This window comes from Chelonia mydas, chromosome 10 (assembly GCF_015237465.2).
Source record: "Chelonia mydas isolate rCheMyd1 chromosome 10, rCheMyd1.pri.v2, whole genome shotgun sequence".
Classification (NCBI taxonomy): domain Eukaryota; kingdom Metazoa; phylum Chordata; order Testudines; family Cheloniidae; genus Chelonia; species Chelonia mydas.
In genome coordinates this window covers 2,977,987-3,004,797 of record NC_051250.2, presented here as the reverse complement: position 1 = coordinate 3,004,797, position 26,811 = coordinate 2,977,987, and the positions used below count along the sequence as shown (strand labels likewise).

The 26,811-nt window shown below is 40.9% G+C and overlaps 1 protein-coding gene across 14 annotated transcripts in view; it reads right to left on the bottom strand.

Annotated features, from left to right (window-relative positions):
* The window catches only part of ARHGAP17 (Rho GTPase activating protein 17), a 67,437-nt gene that overhangs the window by 1,237 nt on the left and 39,389 nt on the right, over positions 1-26,811 (bottom strand). For 7 of the 14 annotated variants that reach the window (XM_037911259.2, XM_037911255.1, XM_037911261.1 and 4 more), the window contains 17 exons: positions 25,052-25,156; positions 24,509-24,585; positions 23,080-23,191; positions 22,782-22,858; positions 21,605-21,716; positions 19,935-20,003; positions 19,687-19,768; positions 16,730-16,857; positions 15,265-15,376; positions 14,567-14,648; positions 14,025-14,105; positions 12,977-13,090; positions 12,236-12,327; positions 11,943-12,099; positions 10,384-10,626; positions 7,035-7,204; positions 5,933-6,550 (listed from right to left, as the gene is read on the bottom strand). In XM_037911259.2, the coding sequence (XP_037767187.1) occupies positions 5,933-6,550; positions 7,035-7,204; positions 10,384-10,626; positions 11,943-12,099; positions 12,236-12,327; positions 12,977-13,090; positions 14,025-14,105; positions 14,567-14,648; positions 15,265-15,376; positions 16,730-16,857; positions 19,687-19,768; positions 19,935-20,003; positions 21,605-21,716; positions 22,782-22,858; positions 23,080-23,191; positions 24,509-24,585; positions 25,052-25,156 (2,431 nt within the window). Of the gene's footprint in view, positions 1-2,163; positions 2,213-4,700; positions 4,749-5,932; positions 6,551-7,034; positions 7,205-10,383; positions 10,627-11,942; positions 12,100-12,235; positions 12,328-12,976; positions 13,091-14,024; positions 14,106-14,566; positions 14,649-15,264; positions 15,377-16,729; positions 16,858-19,686; positions 19,769-19,934; positions 20,004-21,604; positions 21,717-22,781; positions 22,859-23,079; positions 23,192-24,508; positions 24,586-25,051; positions 25,157-26,811 lie in introns of all 14 variants that reach the window. The other 7 variants (XR_006284319.1, XR_005227141.2, XM_043524015.1 and 4 more) reach the window with 5 other exon arrangements.

The window sequence follows — 26,811 nt, the reverse complement described above, 5'->3', positions numbered from 1 at the left end:
TTCTATAAAGAGTATTATAGAAATACCTCCCCATTACTTGTGAAGTAACAAACATGTATGATATCCAGGGAAGGTGTATCACAGGCAGAAGAAGAAACTATTTAAAATCAACACTAATGGTCCCAAGAAAGGGTTGGGTTCAGCTTCTTTCCCCTTGCTGGTAGGGAACATCTCGTAGTTTGTCTTTGATCAATGACAGGGGAGATTTGTTCTGGCCCTTTCTGGTAGAGGTATCTAGAAAGTGACAGAGGGGATCTCAATCTTGCAGTTCTGGTGGCTGTTAGGAACAGGACAGAAAGCCAGAAAGAACAGCTAACCATTTAAATGAAAGCATTCACCTCAGTGTTTCGGAAAGTAGCCAAGTGTTCATAATATGCCACATACACTTCAGCTTCTCAAGACACAGATCAGTAATTTATTCCTCTGGCTCGTGGAGAGGCAATTTAAACCCCTCTGAAGAGCTCAAAGATATCAAACACTAAGCCTCAAACAGAAACAATGGGTAAGTATTTGTTTTACAAATGCATAAATGGAAGATCTTGGCCCAGGGCCTGTCAGTGGCAAAGATAGAATTAGAATTTAGGAGCATAAGTCCTGTTCCTTCCCCACTTTAGCAACAAATTAAATTTATGTAAATCTTTGCTCAAGGGTGTTAGAAAAAAACGGCCTGGAAAATCCAGGTTACTGCAGTTCAGTGATATTGCTGTCTTTGTAGGTGGCACTGGAGTCCCGAAGGTCCTACACTGATAGCTCTTTGCAGAACGCTTAATCAGGTCCTTACCACATGAAGTCATAAGATCCCATGGCCCTTTTTGTAATAGGATTCCAGTTTACATAACTTTCAGCTTACTTAAATTCACTGTGTAGATTCAACCAGTCAGTTGTGCATTTGCTTCTCTAATTTTTGTACTATGGTGTTGTGTGAAGAAAACAAAAGCATATACCATCCATAAAGTGGCTGAATTTCAGTGATAAGTGAAATTGTTCCTTTTTAATCCTTAATTCCAAAGCTCCTAAACTGTTAGGAATAAGAATAATAAAGGTACAATAAAAACCTTCCAGATTTTAGAACAAGCAGCATGGTAAACAAAGTTACATATTTTGGTGAACCACCACTAAAAAAAAAATTAAATTTCTTCTTGTTTCAAGGGTAGACCAAACTAATTTTTGTTTAATACTGAAATAAAGAGATTAAAATTTTAAGTACTTTTAAAAAAGTATTAAAGGAACTCCTACACAAGGTTCTTACACTGCCATCACCACAAGCATTACTTACTAGACTCAAATGTTAGTAAAGAGCTCTTTACTATCTTTTATTGGACCAACTTCTGTTGGTGAAAGAGAAGCTTGCAAGCTACACAGAGGTCTTCTTTCCCACACCTGAAGAAGAGCTCTGTGTAGCTTGAAAACGTTTCTTTCAGCAGCAAAAGTTGGTTCAATACAAGATATTACCTAACCCATCTTGTCTCTCATATCCTAGAACCAATATGTTTACAACACTGCAAGTTACAATTAAAGACTTTCCAAATCCATCTCAGTATTTTATCCCTTGTTCATCCCTGCAGTCTGATTTAAAAAAAAGTTTTTTAAAAATGGCAGTGGCCCTGGAAGCACTTACACACTTAGCACCTTACACTTTCTACAAATTTAGTACTATTGAATTTGCACTAGTAGTTTAGTATTCCAACGGCTTTTTTGCAGAATCATGTTAGACTGTGTCATAACCTCTAGGGGAAGACATGGGACAGGAGAGCTCCCCATCACTACTTCATTGTGAAGGATGGACTAGAAGAGGGAGGGTGACCATTAATAGGAGGATGATGGGGTAAGATTTTTTTTTGCTACAACAGAGAAATAGTAAAAAGGCACAGCTTCTTCAAATACAACTCAGAATAGAGAGAAAATCCATTCATGTTATGACTCCCAGTAAAATAGGACATGAGAAATTAGTGATGCAAAACATGAACTACATTCTAGTTTTGAATCCATTTAGTATTTGTTAAATTTAGGGCAAGCATAAAATAGAAGAGCCATTCTTTTTGCATGCTATATTACTCAGAATGCAAGCAAGCGGCGTTATGCTGACAGGTTAGTATTGGGCATTAGTGCACATTCAGTCATGAACTAGCAATGTCTTTGGCCAATCAAATGCCTTTTCCTTACCATTAAACTTTCCCATTTCAGTTCACATTGAATAATGCAGGTCAAACATCTAGATTGTTTAATAAAATTTTCAATTAGAATTTAGAGCTAATTACTTACAACCATAAACAAGATTTGAAGAGTTACTCAAATCTAAAGCATGACTAAGGAGTTGGTATAACAAACCTCCTGCAAGCTTTTCAGGGGTTACAGTTCAAATGTTAGACATTTATTGCTAATTTTAGTTCGGAGTTCCATAGTTTCAGCTTGTGAGAGTCTGATTTTCCCGAGTATGCTATTTATTGTTAAGCATAAAGTTAAAAAAAAGACAGCCTATATACACGGATCAGTTACAAATATATAACAAAGGAGCCAATTCATGAAAACTACAGTAGCCCAGTGGTCTTTAAAATAAGTGCTTTTAAGGTGCACCTGTAATAAGAAGAAAAGGAGTACTTGTGGCTAAAGCTCACTTCATTGGATGCATTCAGCTTATGCTCAGATAAATTAGTTAGTCTCTAAGGTGCCACAAGTACTCCTTTTCTTTTTGCGAGTACAGACTAACACGGCTGTTACTCTGAAACCTGTAATAAGAGTAACTGCTCCATAGCTTTTAAGTAGTATGATGTCAGGTGTTAGGTTAAGGATGAAATTTTAGTCATAGTCTGTATGATTGTCTCTTTAGTCTCCAAACAGTGGATGAGCCTATCCCAGTGTGGCTTGCAAGGGGTGAACCTGAGCATTGAGATTCAGCCTTTTCTCCAAATTCCTTAGCTTCCAGGAGATTTCTTGGAATACTTTCTGAATATATGCATGGATGCATGTATGTATTTGTTAGATTTAATACAGAATCCAATAATATAAATACTCCTGCTTTTCCCTAGTCATGTAATAATGCCAGTAAAGTTCTTGTACTATTGCTTACATCAGCCACTCTATCTGGCTGGTTTGCTAGAGCTTGCTCACTAACTATTACGTTACTTTAGTACTTGGGGCCTTAAACTTTTCCAGTCTGACACTGTACAAATGGCACCATTTGAGATACAGTTGGCAGTCAGTTCCTGGATACATTAAGAAAATATATGGACCAAATCAAACTATAAGAACACTTTAGTTCTGCTTTAAGTGGCTTCTTTTACTAAAGAGATGGAATTCCCCAGCACAGACTTGCAGGAGTGTTGTATGGTTACTGATATAGCCACACCTCTCAGCTGTGCAGACTGCTGTACTCTGTTGTGATTGCCTCATTTGAATAATCATTTCATGTTACAACAGATAAGTAAATTCCTGTATTCTGAATCGCTATTATCCAAAGGAGAGGGATTTGCTTAATTACATGGCTATTCCTAAATAACCCTACGGGATTAACCTAATAAAATTCAGTTTTTAGCTGTTTGCCAGCAACAAAGCCACTGCCTCAGATGAAGCAGGAAACTCCATGTATATGGAAAAATACACGAAAGCCCAAACAAGATAGTCAAACTGCAGAAGCCAACATTTGGAAAAGGAGGCTCAGCCCTTGCTCCCCCACTACATGTCAGCATGGCTCTTTATCCCCAGAATAACTCACTGTCAGGCATACTGCAAGAATCCCAGCCCCTCAGCACTATTTTCCCAATTCAATTTGGAAACAGAATTTTGCTGTTATTCTGGAGAGATTAATGTGGCTGACCTGTGAAGAAGGGAGGGGGAGTGAGATAGAAGAGGACAAAAGATTAAAGCCTTTTTTAAAGCTGTTCACTTCCAGCAATTTGACAGCCAGTTTAGTGGTAGTTTCATTTAGAAATTGCAATTACAATTAAGCTTCTCAGTACAATATTAATTTAAGTGCATTGTCATAAATCCTGTAATAACCACATCCTGGGGTAATCACAGGTATGTGGCCTCCGTTTATTCAGCACACCATAACTTGTTGCCTCTAAGCCATTACATTAGGCAACTGTCAAGTTTCTAAACGACCTATTCTTTGGAGACTTGTAGCACCATTAAGGAGGCTAAGGACCTTACAGAATGCAAATACAAACATGCCAGAATGCAAAGAGATGCTGCCAGGAGCTTTTCTGCATTGGGGTTTAGTTCATGAACAGTGTGCGCTTTGTATGAGTAAGTTCCAAGCAGTTAAAATCCAAATAATCAAAATCCTAGTGTAAAAGCTGCATTAGAAACCAAATATCAGTGGCAGAGTTTTTTGTGCTAACTCCCAACTCTTCAGTTTGGCAAAAGTTAACCAAGGAGGGGAACAGACATTTTAAATGGGTCACTACATCACTTTAGACACCAGAAGTGGTAGTTCTGATAACTGCGTTACATTAAGTGTTAATTATTTGCATGGTACACTTTGAGGTGGCTTCTTTTCAAAAAAGCTTGCAAGTGACTATCAAAATGAAACATGGGTCCTAATGTCTGTTACAAACTGGACGGCATGTGTAATAATGAGCTATAGGGCAAACTGGACAAAAGCACACATTTTAAAGCACATGAACAAAAGAAAGCTACAGATAAAAATGGCTGCGCAGGAGCATTTGTAGCTGTATTGCAGGGTTCTGATCAGTACAAACCTTAGTCGCAGTAACCTTCCCCACCTGTGAAGGCATCAGGGGGTAGAGCTATTAGATAACAGAATACAGTTTGCATTCCAAACAAAATTAGTCTTTAATCTAGACAGCTGAAGTGTTATTGAGAAGGGGTTTAACCATTAAACACGCAGATTTAAAAGCATTAGTCTTTTATGTTCATTACCTTTCCTTTTTAAAGTGTCTAAAAAAGTCAGACTTAGCAGGAAGACATTTCAAAGGTGCTGCTTTTTGTGACTGTGATGATCACATTTTTCTTCAAGATTTAAATTCATTATTGCCACCTATCATCTATAAAATGCAGACACTACTATTCCTGTGGGAGCCTGCAAATACCACCTTGTGCCCCATGAGGGTATGTCTACATTGCAGTCAGAGGTATTTGCAGCATGTCTAGACATACCCAAGTTAACTGTGATCTAACTAGCCTGAACAATAGCAGGGAAGGCACAGCAGCACAGACTAGCCACTTGAATAGATTCCCCGGGTCCCCCAACTGGCTTGTATAGCCCATGCTGCTGCAGCTTCACTCCTATTGTTATTTGCATCTCTGACTGCAATGTAGACATACTTGGAGTAGCATGGTAGGTTATGCTGGAATACAGAGATGCATATTTATACCAGGCCAAGGTGCTCAAAAACAATTAGTGATTTTGGGTGCCTAATTTGGAACATCTTAATGGGGGCCTGATTTTCACCCTCTGAAAAGTCCGGTCCATTAACATCGTGTTAGGGCTCACAGAGGCATTAGCCACTTCAGAAATCTTGACTTAGATGCTTAGTGTGTTCTCCTTGGCTAGGCCTCCCCCCACTTCAAAATATTTGCCATTTCTGCAACTCGTGCCTACGTAATGGTAGCTGCCATGACGTGAAGAGCTTGGAAAAGCCATTTAAAGTTGAGTCCTGTAACAATGCTCTGCTGTCAAGGCTGGAAAACGTATTCAGAAAGTATATCACATTCATTTTTATAAGAACAAAAAGTCTTCTCTGTGGAAAGTGCTGGATGGTTCTCTGCAGAGACCTCGTAAACCATAATATGCAGGTCAAGCGTTTTAACAGAATAAAACAAGTAATTTAATAACTTAACTGAGCTTGCCTTTCATATTTCACCAAAGAAGGTTCATCAGTATATTTCAACTTGATGTTTTTACAGCAGTAGACAGTCCCCCAGCCCCAAAATATATTAACATGCTACAGCATACAAAGAATTCACTTACCAGTTATAATTTTGGAAGCAGTTTGAGTGGGATTTGTAAGAATGCTGTCTCCAGATGAATGAGAAACAGGAGGATGAGGTGGTGGGGGAACATTAGGTCGGTTCCGGGGTTTTGGTACTGGCTTTGGTCTCGGTAATGTACCAGTCTGAGGAGGAGAATGAGATTGCGAAGTTTCTTGGGTAGACGACTGCAGTGGAAACAGTGCGGAGCTAGCATTGTGTTTTCCTAGAGGTGGCGTATCAGGTGGTGTTGGAGTCTGAGGAGGAGTACAAGATGGCTGTTCAGGTCCATGTTCCCCACTAGGTACAGCAGGTGGAGAAGATGCTTGACTACTTAGTTTAGGCTGCAGAGGAGGAGTAGCTTGTGTTGGGGGCTGTGGAGGTGGGTGGTTAGGAGCCTGTATTGGGGAGAGGCTGCTGGAGTGTCTCCGAGGTGCAGAAACCTGGGAAGAGGTGGAACTCTGGACTGCCCCTGGGTTTGTAAGTTGACCGGGAGGAGAAGGACTTCTTGTGGGTGGTTTTGGAGAGGCAGAAGGTAGCTGAGCTGCTGCAATAGAACCATAGGTTCCTGGCTGCCCCGGTGGAGGTTTAGGAGGTGCTGGTGCAGGCTTTTTCACAGCTTTGAGAGACATTGATAAGAATATATTAGTTACTATGTACAGCTGGAATAAAACCTTGAAATAAGGGAATGAGTAACATCATTTAAAATGCTCATACGCTTTCCAGTTGAAATTATCCGGGCCTACTACTGTTGTAGTTTCATATTGGTTACCAAGAAATGTACACAAAGGTTATTAATCAGCAAACTCCTGCCCGAGTGATACCATTGTACATGGTTGGCAACATCACAATATTCTTCAGACTTGTCCATGGTGGCAGACTCAAGTTTAAGTAAGTTTTGGTAAAATACACGGTTGAACTATTTGCTTGAGTGGAGAACTGGTCAATCCAAATAAACCAGGAGTGCAATAACGGGCAACGATCCTAGGAAACAGCTACGTGGGCAAGCACCAGCTGTGAGAGGTCAGTATTTTAATCACAACAATTGTTTAAGAAATGAGTCTAGTCTCACACTGAAAACTGCAAACAAGAACCCAACATACCTCTCCTCACTGCGTGGGGGCTGGGACCAGCAGCATTCTGTGGCTGACTAACACAAAGCTGGTTAGAGCTACTGGATGACTGCGGCTGGTTCTGCACAGTGCTTAAGTGCCCACCATTTCTCACAGGTGGAGGAGTAGTTGAAGCTGCAGTGTCCCTGGGCTTTGAGGTACTGAAAATGTAAAACACCTGCATCAGAAGTTGCTTTTGAAATACCTCTCCCCCAGATGTACTGCATCACACTCATGGGTTTACACTAGAAACAGGTTAATTCCAGATACAGGCATCTGAGTCATGGGAAACAGATTCCTGTACTAAAATGGTATTTGAAGGGATTCTGAGTTGCAAGTGAAGTAACGAGACTGTGCATCTCTAGAGCTGCCGTGCTCAGCTGTCTACTTCAAGCTTGTCTATACTTGAAACAGTCCAGCGGCACAGCTGCAGCACCTCAGTGTAGACACTAATTGTGCTGATGGGAGGGATTCTTCCATCAGTGTAAACCCACTTCCCCAAGAGGTCATAGCTAGGTCAACAGAAGAATTTTTCCATCCACCTAGTGCTGTCTACACAGGGACTTAGGTCGGCTTTAAAATGCTACTCGCAGGCGTGGATTTTTCACACCCCGATGTAATTAAACCAAGCTAATTTTCTAGTGTGGACCAAGTCTTAGTCTTAAATGGGCCCTGCTGACTACATTTGATGTAGTCTCACCAAAACAAAAATCTATAGCCAGCCTTGCATGAACACCGGAATACATATTTACATTAATTATTGTTCTAATACCAACTGTATTCTCTCTGTGTTGAAGAGGAGTCAATACATTTAAGGCTGGTTCATCAGACTCCCAACTTGAAAGTTCATGGAAAACCCTTGGATTACTCTCAAAAATTCATACCCCACTTTAAGTCACCATGTGCTTGTGACTTTAACAGAATAACCTCGGTTGCCCCAGCATTGCAGGACATCTCAAAAAGCAGCTGGTTTGATATACCCAGAGATGAGACTGGGGAATAAAAGTGGGGATGCTCTGTTAAGCTCCTCCCACACAAGGTCATGTGAGTCACCAAAATGAGACTCTGCTCACATTAGATCATGCAGATATTCAGAGTGTGCAGGCAGTTCTGAGCTCCTCTGGCTTCTTGGCGTGGCTCCCTGACTGGGGGAAAACGTCTTGAGACAAGACGGCAGGAATTTTTTACCACAGTGTAGCTACCTGATGCCACCCTCTGGAGTTTAGTTTTTCATCTTTCATGTAGCTTGTCAGGGTAGGGACTACAGTGCAAGACTGACATTGAAATACCCATCTTGGTATAACTCCCCTCCACCCCTGCCACATTTTGTGCAGTCCGGACGTGCCCAGTGATATCAACATTGGCTGTCTGATTTAACACCTCACTGAGCTGAGATAGGCCATACCCCAGGGATATTGCAGGGGCCCTGGAACAGACTCAGACATCTTTGCATTGGTTACGCTTTATTCACATTTAAAGTTTCCCTTGCAATGTAACAGCTACAGACTATTTTAAAGGAGAGCAGAGATACTAGAGAACATGACAGTAGCTTCTGATTGAGCCATTGACACGACAACCTCTGATCTAGATATTGGAGCATATCAAACTGTCCTGCAGAGAGCGGAGAAGCATTGTGATGCTCTTGGCTCTGAGTGCAGCTCCAGGCAGGAGGACTGGGAAAACCATGCTGAAGCTGCCACTAGAAGGGCACGGTTCAGGCTGTTTGATAAAAGGAGTAGCTTCCTTCTTAAATCATGCATGACCCACAAGCAGTGCCAGAGAAGTTGCCATGGGATCTGCTTCTGCCAGACAGACCACCACGGAGGTACTTCAGAGGAAGACAGGAGGTTAGTGGGGACCTACAAATGGAGAAAGTACGGAAAAGTGGGGATCTGTATAAAGATCTCAGCAATGAGGAGGGCCAGAGGAAGAGTGAAGCCACCAAGGCATAAGGGCAGCAGGACGGGAAGAGAACCAAGGAGTCTGAATGGTTTGTGTGGAGTGCAGGTTGTTGGGAATGCATTTCCCCCTAATCCATATCCTCCTTCCTTCCCACACACATGCTGTTTGACTTCTGCAATTCCCACACCGTATACCTGCCTCATAATAAAAAGAAAAGAAATTAAAGCCGGTGCCTGATCATTTTGCCTGCATGTTGTACGTTTCCCTCCCCCGTCTGTATTGTTAGATTGTAATCTTGAATTTGGAGAGGGTACTGGCTTTTACAAGATCCAGTTCAACTAAAGAATTCATTAACACTCACAAAACAAGAAAGCTTTTGTGTAGATAAATTTAGGTAAGAAAAACTACCAGTACATTCTCTTAAAGGCAGAGAACAACCCCTTCTATACTGCTGTACTTCTGAAGCCACTAGTACTGTTTGCTAATAGCTTGGGTGTAGTTCAGGTTTTCAGAGTTAGAGATCTTGGGCATTGTTAATTTAGGGGAGTTAATCCATTATGATCAGATCTGCAAGAATGTCACTTGGGAACAAAAGTTAAGTAAAGTGCAACAAAGTTACTGATCTGAACCAATCCAGCAGTGGCACCTGTGGACTGTTTTACTTTGTGGGAGGCTGCCTAAAAGACTAATCCTCTCCAAACTTCACTTAAAAATGGTTTACCAGCTCTCACTTGGACAAACCAGGAGAATACCTAAAAGCAAAGTGTTACATCAACCCTAGAGGGTGATAAGGAATGGGCAAATCTATTATAATTAATCTCCAGATCAAAATATACAGTGACTAGCAAAAAAGTAAATGATTGCATAGAATTTCAATAGCAGTCAAGTGGTGAAAATCTAATATACCATTGTGCTAAAGAAACTGATGCCGAAGAGTGATAAATTGACTTCTGACTTGCTGGTTAAGGTTAAGATTACGTCTGTTCCTTGCTAGCTAACACACTTGCTAACGAAAAGCAAACAAGACATGAATCTACATCACTTAACAGAAATGACCAAGACAAGCCTCACAGGCTTCTAGTATTGCCAGAGTTTTAGTGCTTTCAGCAATAAACTGAGCCCGAGTTTTGAAGATACTTCCAGGAGTATGACTTGAAGAGATCAATAGAGGGCAGCAGAGTATACTGATGGAGAATTCTTGAAAATTCTCATGTGTAAAACAGATTTTATAGTAATTAACTTCAAATTAAAAAGAGAAAGTTGCATAATCATCTCTTGTATGGTGCTTTTTATCCATATACCTCAAAGCACTTTATAAAAAGGGCAGGTATATTCAAGTTGGATGGTAGTACCCTGTTGATTAATTTATACTGCCAGAGACCAATTTGTTGCTGAAGCAGCCTGTTAAGCCACTGCCAACAGAAACCAGACTTCTTACCTGACATCCTCATTTCCTTGACTTTGTAAATGTTCTGCTGTGCCAGCAAAGGGAGCAAAAGTTGCACTTACTGGGCTGGTTTCAGCCACAGAACCCTGTGAATGCTGCTCTGCTACAGGCTGAGCCAGCATGCCAGCCTCAGTAGGTGGAAGTGGTGGCTGGAAAGCTGGGGATGTGTGCTTTCTATTTATAGTGCCACATCTCCGAGGATTCACTTGGAAGTCCACAACCTTGACACCAAAGCTAGAGAGAAGAGAGAGTGAACACACACCATGCAGGCCAACTCCAGATAAATAAAGCCAAAGAGCAATATTGCATGTTATAACTCAGACAGGAACCCGTTGCTTAGCATGCAAAAAAGCAACAAGGAAAGCTTCACCTTTCTCCATATAACACCACTTTTGTTAAGACATGCAACACAACTTGACATATTCACACCGAAGGGTAAACTAAACATCAGTGGGATGGGCTATTCAATTACAAATTGAAGACACAAGTAAGATCTGAATGCTGAGTAATTTTACCACACCGGTAAATATATACAAATTTCCTTAGACACCAGGATATCTTCAGACTTTGTGCATTAGGTATTTCGCAAACTTTTTAAAATGGTATCTTCAAGTCACCATATAGACTTCAAGATAAACATTTATTTACTAAAGAAAGGTTTATATACATTTGCACGGTTAAAAGCATGAAAAAAGGAAGGAAACTACTTTATTTAACTATGGATAAACTTTGTCATTCCAATATAGGTCATTTAAAAAAGTTAACACAACATGTTCTAGAAATGTTTAATTTGACGTGGTTAAAATCCACTAAAACAAGAAAGAATGAACCTTGAATTGATTCTCTTTTTCCGCTCTGTCAATACTGTTCACCACATGACAGCAGTAGGGAAATCTAGTATACAGTTGCAATAAATAAAATAATTTGCATGTGTCTAACCATAGTTAAAACCAAAGTAACAATTTAACATTTGCATAAGGAGTTAGAACAGCACATCCCTTAAATACTGATATGAAAAACTGATAACAAATGCACTACATGTTATTGTATGGGGGTAAATACAGCACATCTGCCATGGTATACTGTACCATCATCAAATCAGAAGTCTTTTATCATGAAGGCACCAGATAACACCACTTCAGCCTGTGGTTTTAAACAGAAGCCTTGGAACATTCAGAAGTTAAAGCAATAGATACTATCAAATGTACTTTTATTTTTAATGGATTATTTTGAGACCTAAAATCTAGGAGTTGGGAATATTATAAACAGAAACAGTAATTATCTGCTTGGCTTTTATCATGCATAGAGCATAACTTGAAGTAAATGCCAGTACGTTACCTTTGACCCTTCCTCAGGCTGCAATAATATGAGGGGAAATAAATCACTGACTGGTTATCTAGGAGTATTTCCATAGAATTCCCCTTCTGACCACAGGTTTTAAATTTTATTTTAAGATGAGCTACGAAACATGTCAAATTACAACCTCCTCAGTGGTTGGGAGTTCGAGTGAGGGCTAATGGCTGGAAAAAAGTTACAGGAGCTAAACATACCCTTCCTTCTTCAGCAAATCACCTTCCATTACAGCCATGCTGACAGGCCTCTTCCGCTCCAGTGTCCCCGACTCATACTCACTCCAAAGTTGTGAGGAGTGATTGGAATTGGTAGCAGGTAAAGCAACAAATGCTCCAGATACATTAAACTCCACATCTGGATGAAGACAGATTAAGACATGTATGTACCCAAAAGCAGTGCATCAACATTTTATATTCCTAATTATTTAACAGTGTAGGAATACCATGGAACTAGTATTGACAGAATTCCTCCCATTACTGCAAGTCTTTACCTTCAGGGAAGAACCAGTCTGCATGCTGAATTATTGGCTCGATGATTGCTACCACATGGACGGAAGTTGCTGCTGCCATTTCAGCAAGAGATCTGTGGACAAAATTCAGAAGATTGTGATCTTGGATACAGACAGCTCTTTCAAAGTTGGCAAAGAGTCCTGTGGCACCTTATAGACTAACAGACATACTGGAGCATGAGCTTTCGTGGGTAAATACCCACGTCGTGGGTTGCATCCGACAAAGTGGGTGTTCACCCACGAAAGCGTATGCTCCAGTACGTCTGTTAGTCTATAAGGTGCCACAGGACTCTTTGCCTCTTTTACTGATCCAGACTAACACAGTGACCCCTCTGATACTTGACATCTTTCCAAGTTAAAAATCCTGTTGGTTTTTTTCATTTTGCATGCCAAAAGCTGTGAATTAAACGAGTGCCACTATACACTTAATTACTGCCACATAAAAATCAAGCCCAGGGTTTTTCCAGAATATTCTAGACTTCCACGAAGTGCATGGAATGTAAAAATTCTGAAAACTACACAGCCTTTACGCCACTGGTCTGTGTGCAATTTCATAATGTTTGCTGGAGAAAGAAGCAGACATGCTCCTGAAATCCCACCCTTTACAATTCATTTCTCAACAACTTGTTTAAGACCTTTTCAGATCTTGGGTAAGCACTTACAGCTATATTTCTATGCTTTACTGAAGATACAATTAGTAGTAGTATTTAAAAACCAACTTACCCTTCAGTCTTTGCCCATAGCAAGTTGGGGCCTAACACTATTGCAATGTTGCTGGGTGTCATTTTGTTAATGTCACTGTTCTGTGCAAGTGTTGCTAGGAATTTGATTAGATACCTGCAAAGAATGAATCAAGTCATTAGGTAGTTATGGTGGCAACAGCTCACTACACACAATGCTCTCTAGCACATGACTGATAATTGCTGTCTCTCATTGGAGGGAATGCGGCTAACTGGAATCACACAGAGATTAAACATTTCAAGTCAAGCTTCCAGAAACTCCTACGGGTGACTGGTAAAAATGGGACTAAAATGTCATGCTTAGTAGTTTGCTCTAAATTTTCTTCCCATTAATCAATGAAAACTGAGCTTACTGAGAAAGTGACTAATAGTTGGGAAATATCTTCCATCTTAAGCATGGAAGAACTAGCATGCCTTCAAAAACTAATATATTTACAGCAAAAACTAAAGTACTGAGGTTAGAATGATCATGCACTAGGAAAGCACATTAAATAAAACCTAAAGAATACCATATTACAGCAAACATTTTCCTATCATGCACTTAAGACTACTCAGAGTTAGAAACCTTGTCTTCCCTGTGTTTCACTCTGAGGGTGAAACAAGTGAGAGGGTTAAGCTGCTTAACAAGAAGCCAGGTGCAGTGTCTGAGCTTGGGAAGTTCTCAAGGGAAAGGAATATCATGTGAGAAGCTGCGAAACCTTGCGTAATGAGTGTTGGCACCACTGGAGTAAAGCTACAGGAGCTACACTACTGTTCTATGATCAGTCCAGGGCGTGAGAGTATAGGGAACAATTCTACATGACCCCACTTCAAGGAATTAATAAAAGTGAATGGAACCATCAACAGTGACACTAAGGCACTCTGTGCCTCGATAAAACAAAATGTCCATTTACAATCCTAATGGAATTTAAATAGATAAATACAAACCAGATCAAAACGCATATCATTATCAATCCTAGCCTTGAAACAGGTTAGACTTTTTAGCACTGAACCTGTAGTGCTAAAAACTGTAGCAATTGTTCTCAATGTACCTGAAATTAGCCAGGTTAGGCTTTGGCAATCTTTTACAAATTTTCCATAATTCTTGCAGCTTCTTGTCCTGGTCCTGTATGCTGTGGGGAAGAGAACTTTTAGATCAGCAAACAGAATTCCTTCGGCTACCAGCAATTGAAAAGCAGAGTCTATAGGCTTCCACCTATGTATTATCCTCTTACCTCTGCATTCACTCATCTAATAACTGCTCTGAATCCCCTCATTAGCTCTGCTTGTAATATGTGCAAAGGGAATTGCCTGTCTCACGGTGTGTAACTGAGAGCCTGAAGTAGTTTAATACTCAAATGTAACGTAAGCTGTTTTACTGAAGTATATTTTAATGCTTTTAAAAAAAACTCAGGCCACTAATGCACAAAAGTTTGAAGATTAATTCAGCACACAAATATTTACTAGCTGGAGTTGAAAGACAATTGGAACAATTGTGTAAACTTATGAACTTTTCCATAAATTCATTTTTTCTCATTTAGTAGCATAAGTCAGCACACATTTCTTTGCATATCTAGATTTTAAGTGCTCCTACTTTGCAGCTTGCGTCCATTCTTCATACAGACTGTAGGTCATTAAAGGTTCAGGCAACTCTCGTAAATAAGACTTCAGGGCACCTGCAAGTAGGGAGACATTCTTAGCCAGTAGATCATACAGACTCGTTTCAGATTTTGTTTGAAACAATCTTGGCTTCAATTCTTGCACCTCAGTGAAGCCCCACTGAAGTCAGCGCAGGATCAGGCCTCAGACTGACCATACTTCAGACTTTTCCCTTAATAGATTTGTACAGCACTTAACGGAATGGGGCCTGCCACTGGACACTACAGGGATCATTTGCTAATCTAGCCGACACGAGTACACACTATAAAGCCTCAAGATGGTGCTACCAGGTAAGAGGTACAGTTACAACTGCACATGCCTTAGTATCTCTTGATCATTTTAATAGTCCTGTCATGAGAAATATGACACTCGTATGAACATCACCACCTGAATTTTGAACACTGCTCTGGCCTTACAGAAATAAACATGCAAAACTTTCAAGGCACGCGCACCCATCGCTTGATCGCTAAGGCTATGCAGTTAGGGTGGAAGGTTCATTTTATTTTCATTTACAGATCACATCTAATATCTTAAAATACTGTAATGTGTCTGCCAGGTTAAACATGAAATAAAGTTAAACCTTCACTGCATGAAGTAATTTATGAAGGGTCTGATTCAGAATACTGAAAATACCTGCAACAGCATGGGGGTCTGAATAAAATTCATCGAGCTGGGAAGTAGAACAGTCCAATGCAGCTTTCAGCTTCTTTAATTTGGAGGCTCCAGCAGCAATTCGGAATAAGCCCTACATGATGAGAATTAAAGTGTCAAATTCACTTGAACAACAGCTGGTCTCATCTTTCACACTTGCAGTACTATGACCCAGGCTCCATTTTCACAGCAGTGACAAGTTCCATACTTTTTTTTTTTTGTTTTAACTGTGCTCTTGTTGCACTAAAAAGAGAAGACTTACCTGTAACTGGAGGCTCTTCGAGCTGTGGGGTCCCTACTGGTATTCCAATCATACGTGCACCTGCGTGCCAGGTGCTGGAGCTGGGAGGTTTTCGTAGCAGTGTCTGTTGATACACGTGCATCTCCTCATGCTCCCAGCCGAGCGGGTCAACAGCTCTCCAGTGACCCCCTTACCGTGTGCCAGTCTGCAGCAGATAGGAGGGCGAGTACTGGAATACCAATAGGGATCTCACATCTTGAAGAGCCTCCAGTTACAGATAAGTAACCTCGTCTTCAAGTGATGGTCCCTATATGTATTCCAATCGTGGTGAGCAGTGAGCAGTAATCAGTGTGGAGGTGGGTGCAAGGATGCAGAAGAAAATGCAGTCTAATACAGCGCGGCCCACAGCCACTGCTTGGGGGATAGCATAGTAGGAGGTGAAGGTGTGACCCGATTGCCATGTTGCTGCTCGACTGATGTCCTTCCAGGAACATCTGCTAGGTATGCCAACGTGGTAGGTTGCGCTCGCATAGAACGTGCTATAATTGTATCTGGTGGTTGTACGTCAAAGCACGTAGCACATCCAGATGCACCCAGAGATCCATTTTGAGATCTGCTGGCAAGAGTGCTTGGCCTTTGGATTGGTCTGCAATTGCTACAACTAGCTTTGGTGATGCCCGAAAGACACGGGTCCTCTGGAGGTAGGTGGCTAAGGCACTGTGGACAACAAGGGAGCGAAGGGTTTGTCTGCCTTGGAGGCATACACAGCCTATCATAAACTTGACTGGGAGGACATGGAGATGCATGGTACATGTGCAGGTCAACGGACACTGCTACGAAACCTTCCGGCTCCAGTGCACGTGCACTCACGACAGAAATTCAAACAGGGACCATCACTCGAAGAAGAACTAAGGGATAACCATGCTTTAATTTCTTCTCTTTCCTGTTTCTCTGCTGTTCTACATTTAAGTTACATTGCATCTGATTCTTGGATGTAATTGAAAAACGTAATCTTGGAAGGCCTGTATCATACCACTGGACAAAATGCCATAAGCCATTATACACCTTAGCGCGCACACTGATAGGTATAGCTGCTCTTCCCCACCTAATAGTTTTACTGGGCTCTACTGTGTCCATTTTTTTTCTTTTGAGTTGAGCCTTTTACATGCGTAAAAGGCCACTGCGCACTAAAGTAGAAGTTCCTACCTCCTCTTTCATTCCCGTTTCCAAGAGCATCATTACACAGGCTTCAATTGGAAGTGCAATTTCACGACCACTGCGTTTGAGATGCTCTTCCAATGGCGTTCCAAAGGCTGGCTTTTCTGTCCATTTGTCTAGTTAAAGAGCAGAAAAACACTGAGCAAGATATCCAATAAAATTGAATTATGCCCCAGAGAAGTTTAGAGAAGAGTCTCCAGTATGGTAATAGGAATTTTAAAAAAATACTGCAAGTTTGAGCCTTGATTTGTAAAGCCCCTTAAATTTACAAGTAAAAAGAAAAATGATGAGCCCGCAGGTGTTACCAAGACTGTAAAAAACAACGATCCATCTCTCTTGGATAGTGTATCAAATAATTATTCCTTTGTATAAGTGGAAGACATTATGTCCCCACCACGCGTTAGTGGGAACATTCATGTGGTTTTAGATTAAGAAGTTCATTCTGATTCTCGGAGACCCCAAAGTGTAGATCTGCAATCTTCTTGTAGATAAAGAATTTTGCTCAGAATAAGTTCGAATTGGTTGGTCTGAGCTGTTTGTAGTATGGTTTTACCTGCAGCTGACACTGTGTGTTAACAGCTAAGCCAAACACAAAGCCTACTACTGCAGTAAAAAGACAGTTATTTAGACACATATAATTAGTAGCCCCGTGTCTCCATTAGAACCACCCTATTAAAGGATCTGTCATTGTTTTAATATCAATCCTACCCTCCCTTTTCCAAAAAAAGCATTCAAGCTCACTTTAAAATTTTCCTCATGGCTGCAAGCCTTGGGTTTTGCTTTTTTAAAGTTTGACACAAAATGTTTTCCCCATAAGAGACCAACTTGCCTTGCGCCCTATAACAAATCATTTCTCTTTTTAGCCACACTTCTCTGCTGTTGTCATCGAAAAAATGCATATAAAGCATTGACAGGCTGTTAGTCTCTATCATGCATTAATTCTTTCAGAAAGAAAAAAAGAAAGAGCTGAGTATACCAGGTTTGAAAGATTCTAGTGCAGATGCACTGTGGCCTCTTTGAAGAATTTAGTTTCCATAACGCATATACGCAATACAAAAAGCTGTACCACCCCTACCTGGCATTTTATTTAGCCCTTTTCATCCACCAATCGCAAAAGGCTTTACAAAAGGCAAGCAAGCCATCATTATCCCAATTTTTACGAATAGTGGCAAGACTGAGGTGCAGAGAGGTTACGTGTCATTCAGAGTTACAATAACTTAGAGCAGAGGTGGGAAAAGAACCCAAGTCTGCTCCAGGCATCCACTGGACCATTCTTTTGAAGCGATACAGACTGCTATATAATATGGAGATATACCTATCTCATAGAATTGGAAGGGACCTTGAAAGGTCATCAAGTCCAGACCCCTGACTTCACAGCAGGCCCAAGTACCATCCCTTATTTTTGCCCCAGATCCCTAAATGGCTCCCCTCAAGGACTGAACTGACAACCATGGGTTTAGCAGGCCAATGCTCAAGCCACTGAGCTATCCCTCCCCCCCTAAAAAGGAAGGAGATTCCACCACCTCCCTAGGTAACGCATTCCAGTGCTTCAACCATGCTCCTAAATTTTTATTTTTGCGCCAGATCCCTAAATGGCCCCCTCAAGGATTGAACTCACAACCCTGGGTTTAGCGGGCCATATAATACTTAGCACTTATGCAGGACTTAGTCTTTCAAGTGTTGAACAAATTGGTTAACGAATATGCAAGGAAGCAAGCCAGTGCAGTCAGATCTAGTTCCCTTAAATACAGAACAGACCTCAATTGTCCACAGCGTTCCATCATGGCACCACATAAAGATACTTATTAGCTTGCACTAGCCTGTTAGATAGCGTCTTCCATTAGGTCTATCAAATGCAGATATTGTGTCTCTCACTTCCAGCAAAATCATATATCAAAGTTTCCTTGCTTTAGAAAATTTAAGAATTTCCACTTGGTCCACAGCTTGGTATGCTCTGCCAAAGTCTCAGCACATTCGATACCGATCATGATACAGTGGTGTCTCAGACTTTGCTCAGGCTAAACCCTTTGGCACTAGTGACTTCAATGACAATAGTGGGCACCACGCTGGTAAGGGTGATATTTAGGACAACGTTAGAGTAATCCTAAACTCGAGTTGACTAATGCATAGCCTGATAGAACAGATGTAGCTGCCTCATTTAGATGTAGGCTAGCTCTGCAGTCTCAGACACTTAGAATTAGCCACAGGGTTCAGAGGCCAGGATGTAGTTGCAATATAATATGCACTGGGGGGGGGGGCGTTTTCCAGGGAAAAAACATCCCCCCCAAAGTTTAGACTCAGACTTAAGGCCAGAAGGGACCATCATGATCATCTAGTCTAACCTCTCGCACATTGCAGGCCAGAAAACCATATCCACACTCTCCTGTAGTAGGGCTGCAACCTCTGGATGAGTTACTGAAGTCCTCAAAACTGGATTTAAAGACACAGTTACAGAGAATTCACCATTTACTTTAGTTCAAACCAGCAAGTGCCCCTGTCCCATGCTGAAAAGGCAGGGAAAAAACATTTAGGGAGGGGTCTGAATCCCACAGTACTAGTAGAGAAATTAGGATCCTAGCTTCCCTCTTGGAGAGTTCTCTTTGGCGCACAGGTGCCAGGAAGGGGTTAATGAAAAGTCACACTATGTCCAGGTAAGAGAGGGAACACACCCCAGTGCAACCTAAAAACATGTGTCTTCCCCTTTCTCTCTCAGGTTTCAGACAGACCCTTAATGTTACGTTAGTGTGTTAATACAGGACTGGAGGAGCTCCAGAGAGCACAGCGGCAAAAGATGGAAGTATGTTGGGGAACGCAACGTGGTTAAAAAAGATGACGTCCTTATTAGAAAGGGTCTGCATGCAAAAGAGTCAAGATAAAGAAGGAGAATATAGGGCAGAGGTGGCAGAGGCAAGGAGAAGCGTCAGCCAGAGCACAAGTTACTTTACCTTGATGGGCTTGAATTTCAGGGAGGGCCTTTTCTAAGACTGCTAATGCTTTTCTATGGTAATCTGCTTGTGCTTCTAATAACTGAGAACAGAACCCATATTTTAAAAAAACAAAACAAAAATATTGTTAGCTTCTGATGAACACATACAAACACTAGAAGGTTTAACACATGAAATGAAATGTGAAGGGTTTTTTTTGCATATAACAAACACCATAACTGAATATAAACAAACAAGAGAACACGCACCGTGACAAAGTATCTGGCATATTCCCCTTCTTTGGACACAAAGTTATACATATCTGCAGCAAGCTGATCCTTTGAGGAAAGAAAAGCATACCTTGTAATTTTTTTAAGGGGGGGGAGGGAGAGGAGAGAGAAGAGAAATCTTCAAGTACAAAAAAGGCTGTTATAAAGGGATGGTGATAAACTGTTCTCTTTAACCACTGAGGACAGGACAAAAAGTTAAGGGCTTAAATTGCAGCAAGGGAGATTTAGGTTAGTCATTAGGAAAAACTTCCTAACTCTAAGGGTAGTTAAGCACTGGAACAAATTACCTAGGGAAGTTGTGGAATCTCTGTCATTGGATGTTTTTAAGAACAGGTTACACAAATACTTGCCAGGGACGGTCTAGATAAGATATAACCCTGCCTCAGTGCAGAGGTTTGCATTAGATGACCTATCAAGATCCCTTCCAGTTCTACATGTCTATGATTTATATTACATAATTTTCCCCCACTAAGCCCAAAATGCTGAATCTCAAGAAGATCTGAAATTTAGCAAGCCACCTGCCCAGGGCACACTGATCAGGTGGCAGGCTATCAAGTGGACTAATGGGATAAACAGTACTGGCAGTTGCAGCCCAATGGTTCAGCATCACCAGTGATGTGCTTTACCTGTGGGAGGGCCAACAGAGAAAAGGCTGTTTTAGGAATGCCCTTCCGAAAATCCACACTTCCACCCAGCTACTCAGGGCAAAACAAAGGTCTGCACTATTAAACTGGATTACTATCAAGGTACATCATTTAGGTAACAACAATACTGACAGCATCATCCCTTGAAGCAAGTAAATAGAGCTGTTCATATGGCACCTTGGTTTTTTCTTCCAAGCATTTTTGGATTTTACTTAACTTTCTGTTTTTATTTACTACAGCAAGTCAAGTTGCCCACTAAATATAACAATGATTTGTGCTTGGATATTATAGTAGTATATGGCAGAAATACCTACGAATTTCGTTATAAACTCATTACTTCCCAAAGACTTTCCTGCCCAAATTCCACAGTAGTGAGATGCAAACTTCTTGATTACTTTTTAACTGAGTAACAAAACCAAAGACAGGCAAAGATGGGAGTAATAAAGCCCAGTGAAGAATCTCCAGCATGGAGTTTGGACAGCTGAGGGATTGTGTATGAGGAAACTGGGAGCATAATCTCCAGGTCATTGTCTTGAAATCCATCCTTCTAGTTAGCACCTAAAGGCTCTTTGTTGGTTTAAAGTATACAAACATCTCAGTCCAGGCCTAATAGACAGATGTTCACAATTGTCTCCCTTGTGCGTAGCATCAGAGACCAAGAAACGAATGAACCAGAGAGACCAAATTCACTTCATGGAGAGAACAGTGCAAGGTTTGGCACAACATTTTTACTTGTGGGATGGACAACAGTGTTTGACCTTCTGGAGAGCAGTAAGATAGCCCAGGAATCAGAAACAAACAGCTAATTGAGAAGTGTGAATCCATCTCTGCATTGCTTATTAGCCCCAACAACCCTTATTAACTGCATATTGTTTTATAACAACACTTAAAACATTAAAGTTCGTGAAGATGGCAGCAATTACAACTGGTACCACAATGAGGTGTACAAAGTCATCCCTTAGTGGCAGATATATCCTAGGAGAGGATTCATAGAGCCAGCCTTACCTTGCATTGTTCTACTTTATTTCCAGCCTCATCCATCTCTTCCTTAAGGGAATCTATTTTTGATGGATGCATTTGAAAATTAGTTCCTGAAGTCTTGCAGGCTTGGCTATATCTGTGTAAGAGAAACTAGTTATTCAGTGGAGATTATAGTTAGCATTTAATATACTACTTACAAAGTCAATGTCTTTAAGGTCCCCTCTTCTTAACTGCTTGCCTCTGGTGAGCAGACAACTATTCACTACTCCAGAAGGTAGTTTCAAAACCAGGTCCCAGTACAATTTAACCCCCCTTTCTGGGCCATTAGTGTGAAACATGTCTACTGTCTTGTAGAGGAGACACAGGGTGGCCAAGTGACTCTAATGTGCCACTATATCCTAGCAGGGATCCTGCAGGCACTCATCTCCAACATGGATGTGGAGTCTGCAGAGACTACCAGCCCTAGCAAACACCCCAGGCAGCTCAGATAAAAATGAGCATGACTTAATATTAGCAGGCCACGTTGCCTTAATAAAGACGGCGTTTATCCATGATGACAGGTTCACTAAGCCAGGATGTAGAGAGGTCTGAAATGTAAATCTGGGCAGTGTCCCATGAGAGGCTTCAACTGACAATGGTATAAAAGCACTCCAATATGGTGACAATTAAAATCCTATGGCCAACACAATGACGATGCCTCGCCCTCAGCCTGGTGTTCACAAGCAGATGGTGGGAAGTACACAACATTGAAAGGATTTTTAAAAAGTTCTAGTAGCACCATGATTAAATAAAATCTAAAACAGTATAATCCCCACTGCGCAAAGGAACCCTTCCCAACACTGTGGTGCATAAGGTTTTGACAGATGCTGAACTGTGTCTCTTTAAATTATTGAGCTAAGTGGAATAGACTAAAGATGCACTCTTGTATTCACTTCAGCATGAACAGTTTTCCTACCTAAATTGGTGGCAGACAATATGAGAAATCTAAATTTGATCCATATTCGGATCAGAAAGCCATGTGGTTTTTTTGGTACCATTTAAGGTCTTAAACTTAACTGATGTTTTTCCCCCCGTAAATGTTAACATGCACATTTCAGCACGGCAGAAGCAAATACCAAAGGAAGGTTAGGCATGGAGGAGATATTACTAAGAAATCAGTTTGTACTATGCAAACTGTATGGTATTTGAAATCACTTCTCACCTAGCTCTTGCAGAATCCCAGTCCAAAACCAACTTTGCAAGCTGTTTCCTCTGCTTCTGAATATTGGGGATTTCTGCCTGAAACCACAGACATCTAATGTTTACATTTACTTCAGAATTGTGTCATGTAGCTAAGTGTAACTGAAATCTGTAAAACTTAAAATACAAGCCTGCATTAAAATACAAATAAAATAGTCACTTGCTTTTTGAACCAAAGTAAAGTTTGCCACACGCAGAGTTATGATTTCGCTCAGAAAATATAATGCCGCAAGTCTTTCCTGGAGCGTGAAGTGACTTACCTCGGTTAGTTGGCTTAGTGGGTCTAAAATTTCTTTTTCAATCTGTACCTCATGGTGAGAGAGCTCCGCTGCCAGTTTATTCTCTGCATCACCACAAGTGTCAAGCATCTTCCTGTTAAAAGGAAAGGACAGGAAAGCAGCATTGTGTCGTTTACTCAAGTTATTACACACCAACAGCTTAAAAAAAAAAGATGCAGAGTTGATGATTTGCTGGCAAACTGGGAGGGCGTATCTAATGGGATCCCACAGGGGTCAATCTTGAATAGCACCGGACCCAATATTTTCCTTAATGACTTGGATAACAGAGTGGAGAATAAGCTTATAAAATCTGCAGATGACACCAAGCTGGGAGGGGTTGCAAGCACTTTGGAGGACAGGATTAGAATTCAAAATGATCTTGACAAATTGGAGAATGGGTCTGAATCCAACAAGATGAAACGCGGTAAGGACAAGTGCAAAGTTCTTTGCTTAGGAAAGAAAACAATCAAATGCACAACTACAAAATGGAGAATAATTGGTTAGATGGTCATACAGCTGAAAAGGATCTGGGGGTTATAGAGGATCACAAATTGAATATGAATCATGTGAGGGCAGTTGCAAGAAAGGCTATTATTCTGGGGTATATTAACAGGAGTGTTGTAAGACATGGGAGGTAAATGTCTCACTCTACTCCGCACTGGTGAGGCCTCAGCTGGAATACTGTATCCACTTCTGGGCACCACACTTTAGGAAATATGTGGACAAATTGGAGAGAGTTCAGAGTAGAGCAACAAAAATGCTAAAAGGTTTATAACACCTGACCTCTGAGGAAAGGGTAATAACTTGGCATTCTTAAGTCCAGAGAAAAGACAACTGGGATAATAGACTTCAAATATATTAAGGGCTGTTATGAAGAGGAGGGTGATCAATTGTTCTCCATGTCCACTGAAGGTAGGACAGGTAGTAACGGGCTTAATCTGCAGCAATGGAGACTTAGGTTAGATATTAGGAAAAACCTTTCTAAACCAGAAAGGTGGTTAAGCTCTTGAATAGGCTTCAAAGGAGCATGACGAACCTCCATTGGAGGTTTTTAAAAACAAGTTTAACAAACACCCGTTGGGGATGGTCTAGATTTATTTGGTCCTGCCACAGCGCAGGGGGCTGGGCTAGATGACCTCCCGAGATCCCTTCTAGCCCTAAATTTCTATGATCCTATAGAAAAAACCTGCAAATGTGCATTTGTCCAGAATAAAATGTCAACTTTAGGGCTAAATACTATCAGCACTGTCCTGCAGATTGCCTAAATTGCAGCACTTATCAACTGGATTAGCTGCTGTTACTTTAAATTAACTAAAGGTACAACCATTTTAATAGACTCATTTTACAGAAGTTATTGCATGCAGAACTAAACAATGAGGAACCATAGCTCCACAAAAACCCAGACACTTACCCCAACAGAGTGTCATCGCTTAGCTGGACAGATCCTTCTTGCATATTTTGAGCAAAAGCTGTTAGAGGAAGCTTCTTCTGTAGAAGAGACAAGACTTCGTATTTAGTTTCTCTCCCTTAAGATACTCTTTTCAGGCGAACAGGGACCACATGATTAATTTCTTTTAGTTAATCGCGTGAGTTAACTGAGATTAATTGACAGCCCTACTGTATCCAGATCACAACTTTTGCCTGAGGTCTATACCGAGGTTTGAAAATCTGGTGGGAGGATACAAATAACGTATCCTAAGTCAAATACATACCCAGACCCAGGGGACAGAGCAAGTGCTCTGACAGGATTATAGCACCCTGCATGCAGTGTGACACTTCTGAAGTTGGACTGTGAACTATACCAAAGCATTCCAATCCGTAGGAAATGTCAACATGTGGGATGATTCTGGAGAGTTTTGTTCCGGTAGCTGACTTAGGACATAACAGCTTATCCGTACATAGAAGGCCTTTACAAACCAGACTCAGAGCACAATCTGAAGCACTCAGTACTTACATGTCTTTTATCAGCATCTGTGCCATACTGGCCCTGAAAACATGCTATCAGCCGCTTCTGTGAAATGTGGCAAACGGATCTCACTGTGTCCAGACGCCGCTCAATCTAGCCATGGAAAAGAAAAAAACAAAACCCAGAAGTTATTTTCTTGGCCTCAGCACATCATCTTCCTCCTATGTCACATTTAGTTCATGTTTCTCAAGTTCTGCAGCTTACAAAAAATTCAGTTTAACAGTAAGAGCTTGACAGCAAATTTATTTTGAAAGGGACTTAAATGATTTCCATTAATGGTGGCATAAACTTTCCCTGATTTCGCTGTGACTTGCAGAATCCAAGAGACTCGGGAATGGAAGGGAAAGAAGAGACAATATTCTGTTTCCCCATATAGCAGCCAGAAGGGGTTCCCACTTTGACACCTACTATTTGGAGTTTGATATGAAAGGCACGTTCACAAGCACTATTTAGGGATAATATCCTGGTAAGAATTCAATAGTCCTTTCCCTTCCCTACAGCTGTGTTGGGTGGGATGGAAGATAACCACGTGGCTGCCGTCTAAGTGTGGCCTTTGACCAGTGTCCCCCAGTCCTCATCATTGGTCTTAACCAGAGAGCAAACCTGCTTGCCAATCAAGTATGAAGGAAAATTCTAAGCTCTATGCAATAGTAGATGGAGGACAAGGTGATGTAGGCATGGATGGGTGGAAAAGATGATGAGATAGAGAGAAGTACTGAGGGTTTTTTGTGATGAAGAAAAAATACTGGTATGTTTTTCAAGATCATGCCCGTAAGTTAAGTTTAGTGCACTTGAACCCTTGTCCTCACTAGCTGAAATATTAAAATGTCTTTGTATATTTTAAGATTATTTTGCTTCAAGAATCACTGAAAGCCAGTATTGGAAATAGTTAAAGGATTCTTCTAAGTAAAGGACCTTATCAAGAACAGTCCCCAAAATATGAGTGTGTTGGAGAAGGAATGCTTATGGCACTATAAAAACTCTATGTACAATGTCAAAGGAATGCAGTTTTTCTGCATTTTGATGACTCACCAACATTAAAAGGAGGCCCTTCAGAATGATTTCTATTTAAAGATCAAAAAAGCATAACCAGTTCCATCTGCAGAAGTAATCTGCACAGATTCACGCCTTCAGTTAAGCACCTAAAAATGCTGCGAGTGCTGAAAAATTAACATTTTCAGGAGGACAATACATTTTCTGACTTTGTGTCTAAACATAAATATAGCTTAAACTCTGTCTAGGAAAGATTAAAATTTGTTCTGCTCAGGTATCAGACCCTTAAGCACACAGCAACTGGTTGTAAAATTACAAAGCGTATCAACTGTGGGCTTCCCCATAAATGGCAAACTGAGCTTCAAATTTTTCTTAATTACAAAGAATGCAGAACGAACTTGCTGCTATTTCTCTTCTTTTCCGTTTTGAGAACTGTCCTACACCCAAAGCCCCGATGAAGCTTTTTCCAATTAATGGATTTCCTTTCACGTAACCCCTCTTCAAGGTAGTTGAAAGCTTTCATGTACTGTTTGCTTGGCATCTATGGCCATTTAAACAAAAAATGAAACCAGCTTGCTGACCTGAAAGACTCACGTTTAGCTATGTGGTAACCTTGATAAAAGGAGGCTTTTTACTTTCATAAGCCAAGATGTAAACAGCCACTGTAAAATGCTGCACCGAAATTATGTACACCATTGCTTTCCATTTGCTGAATATTGCCATTAAAATTGATTCTCCCTGGAAACGATTCCAGT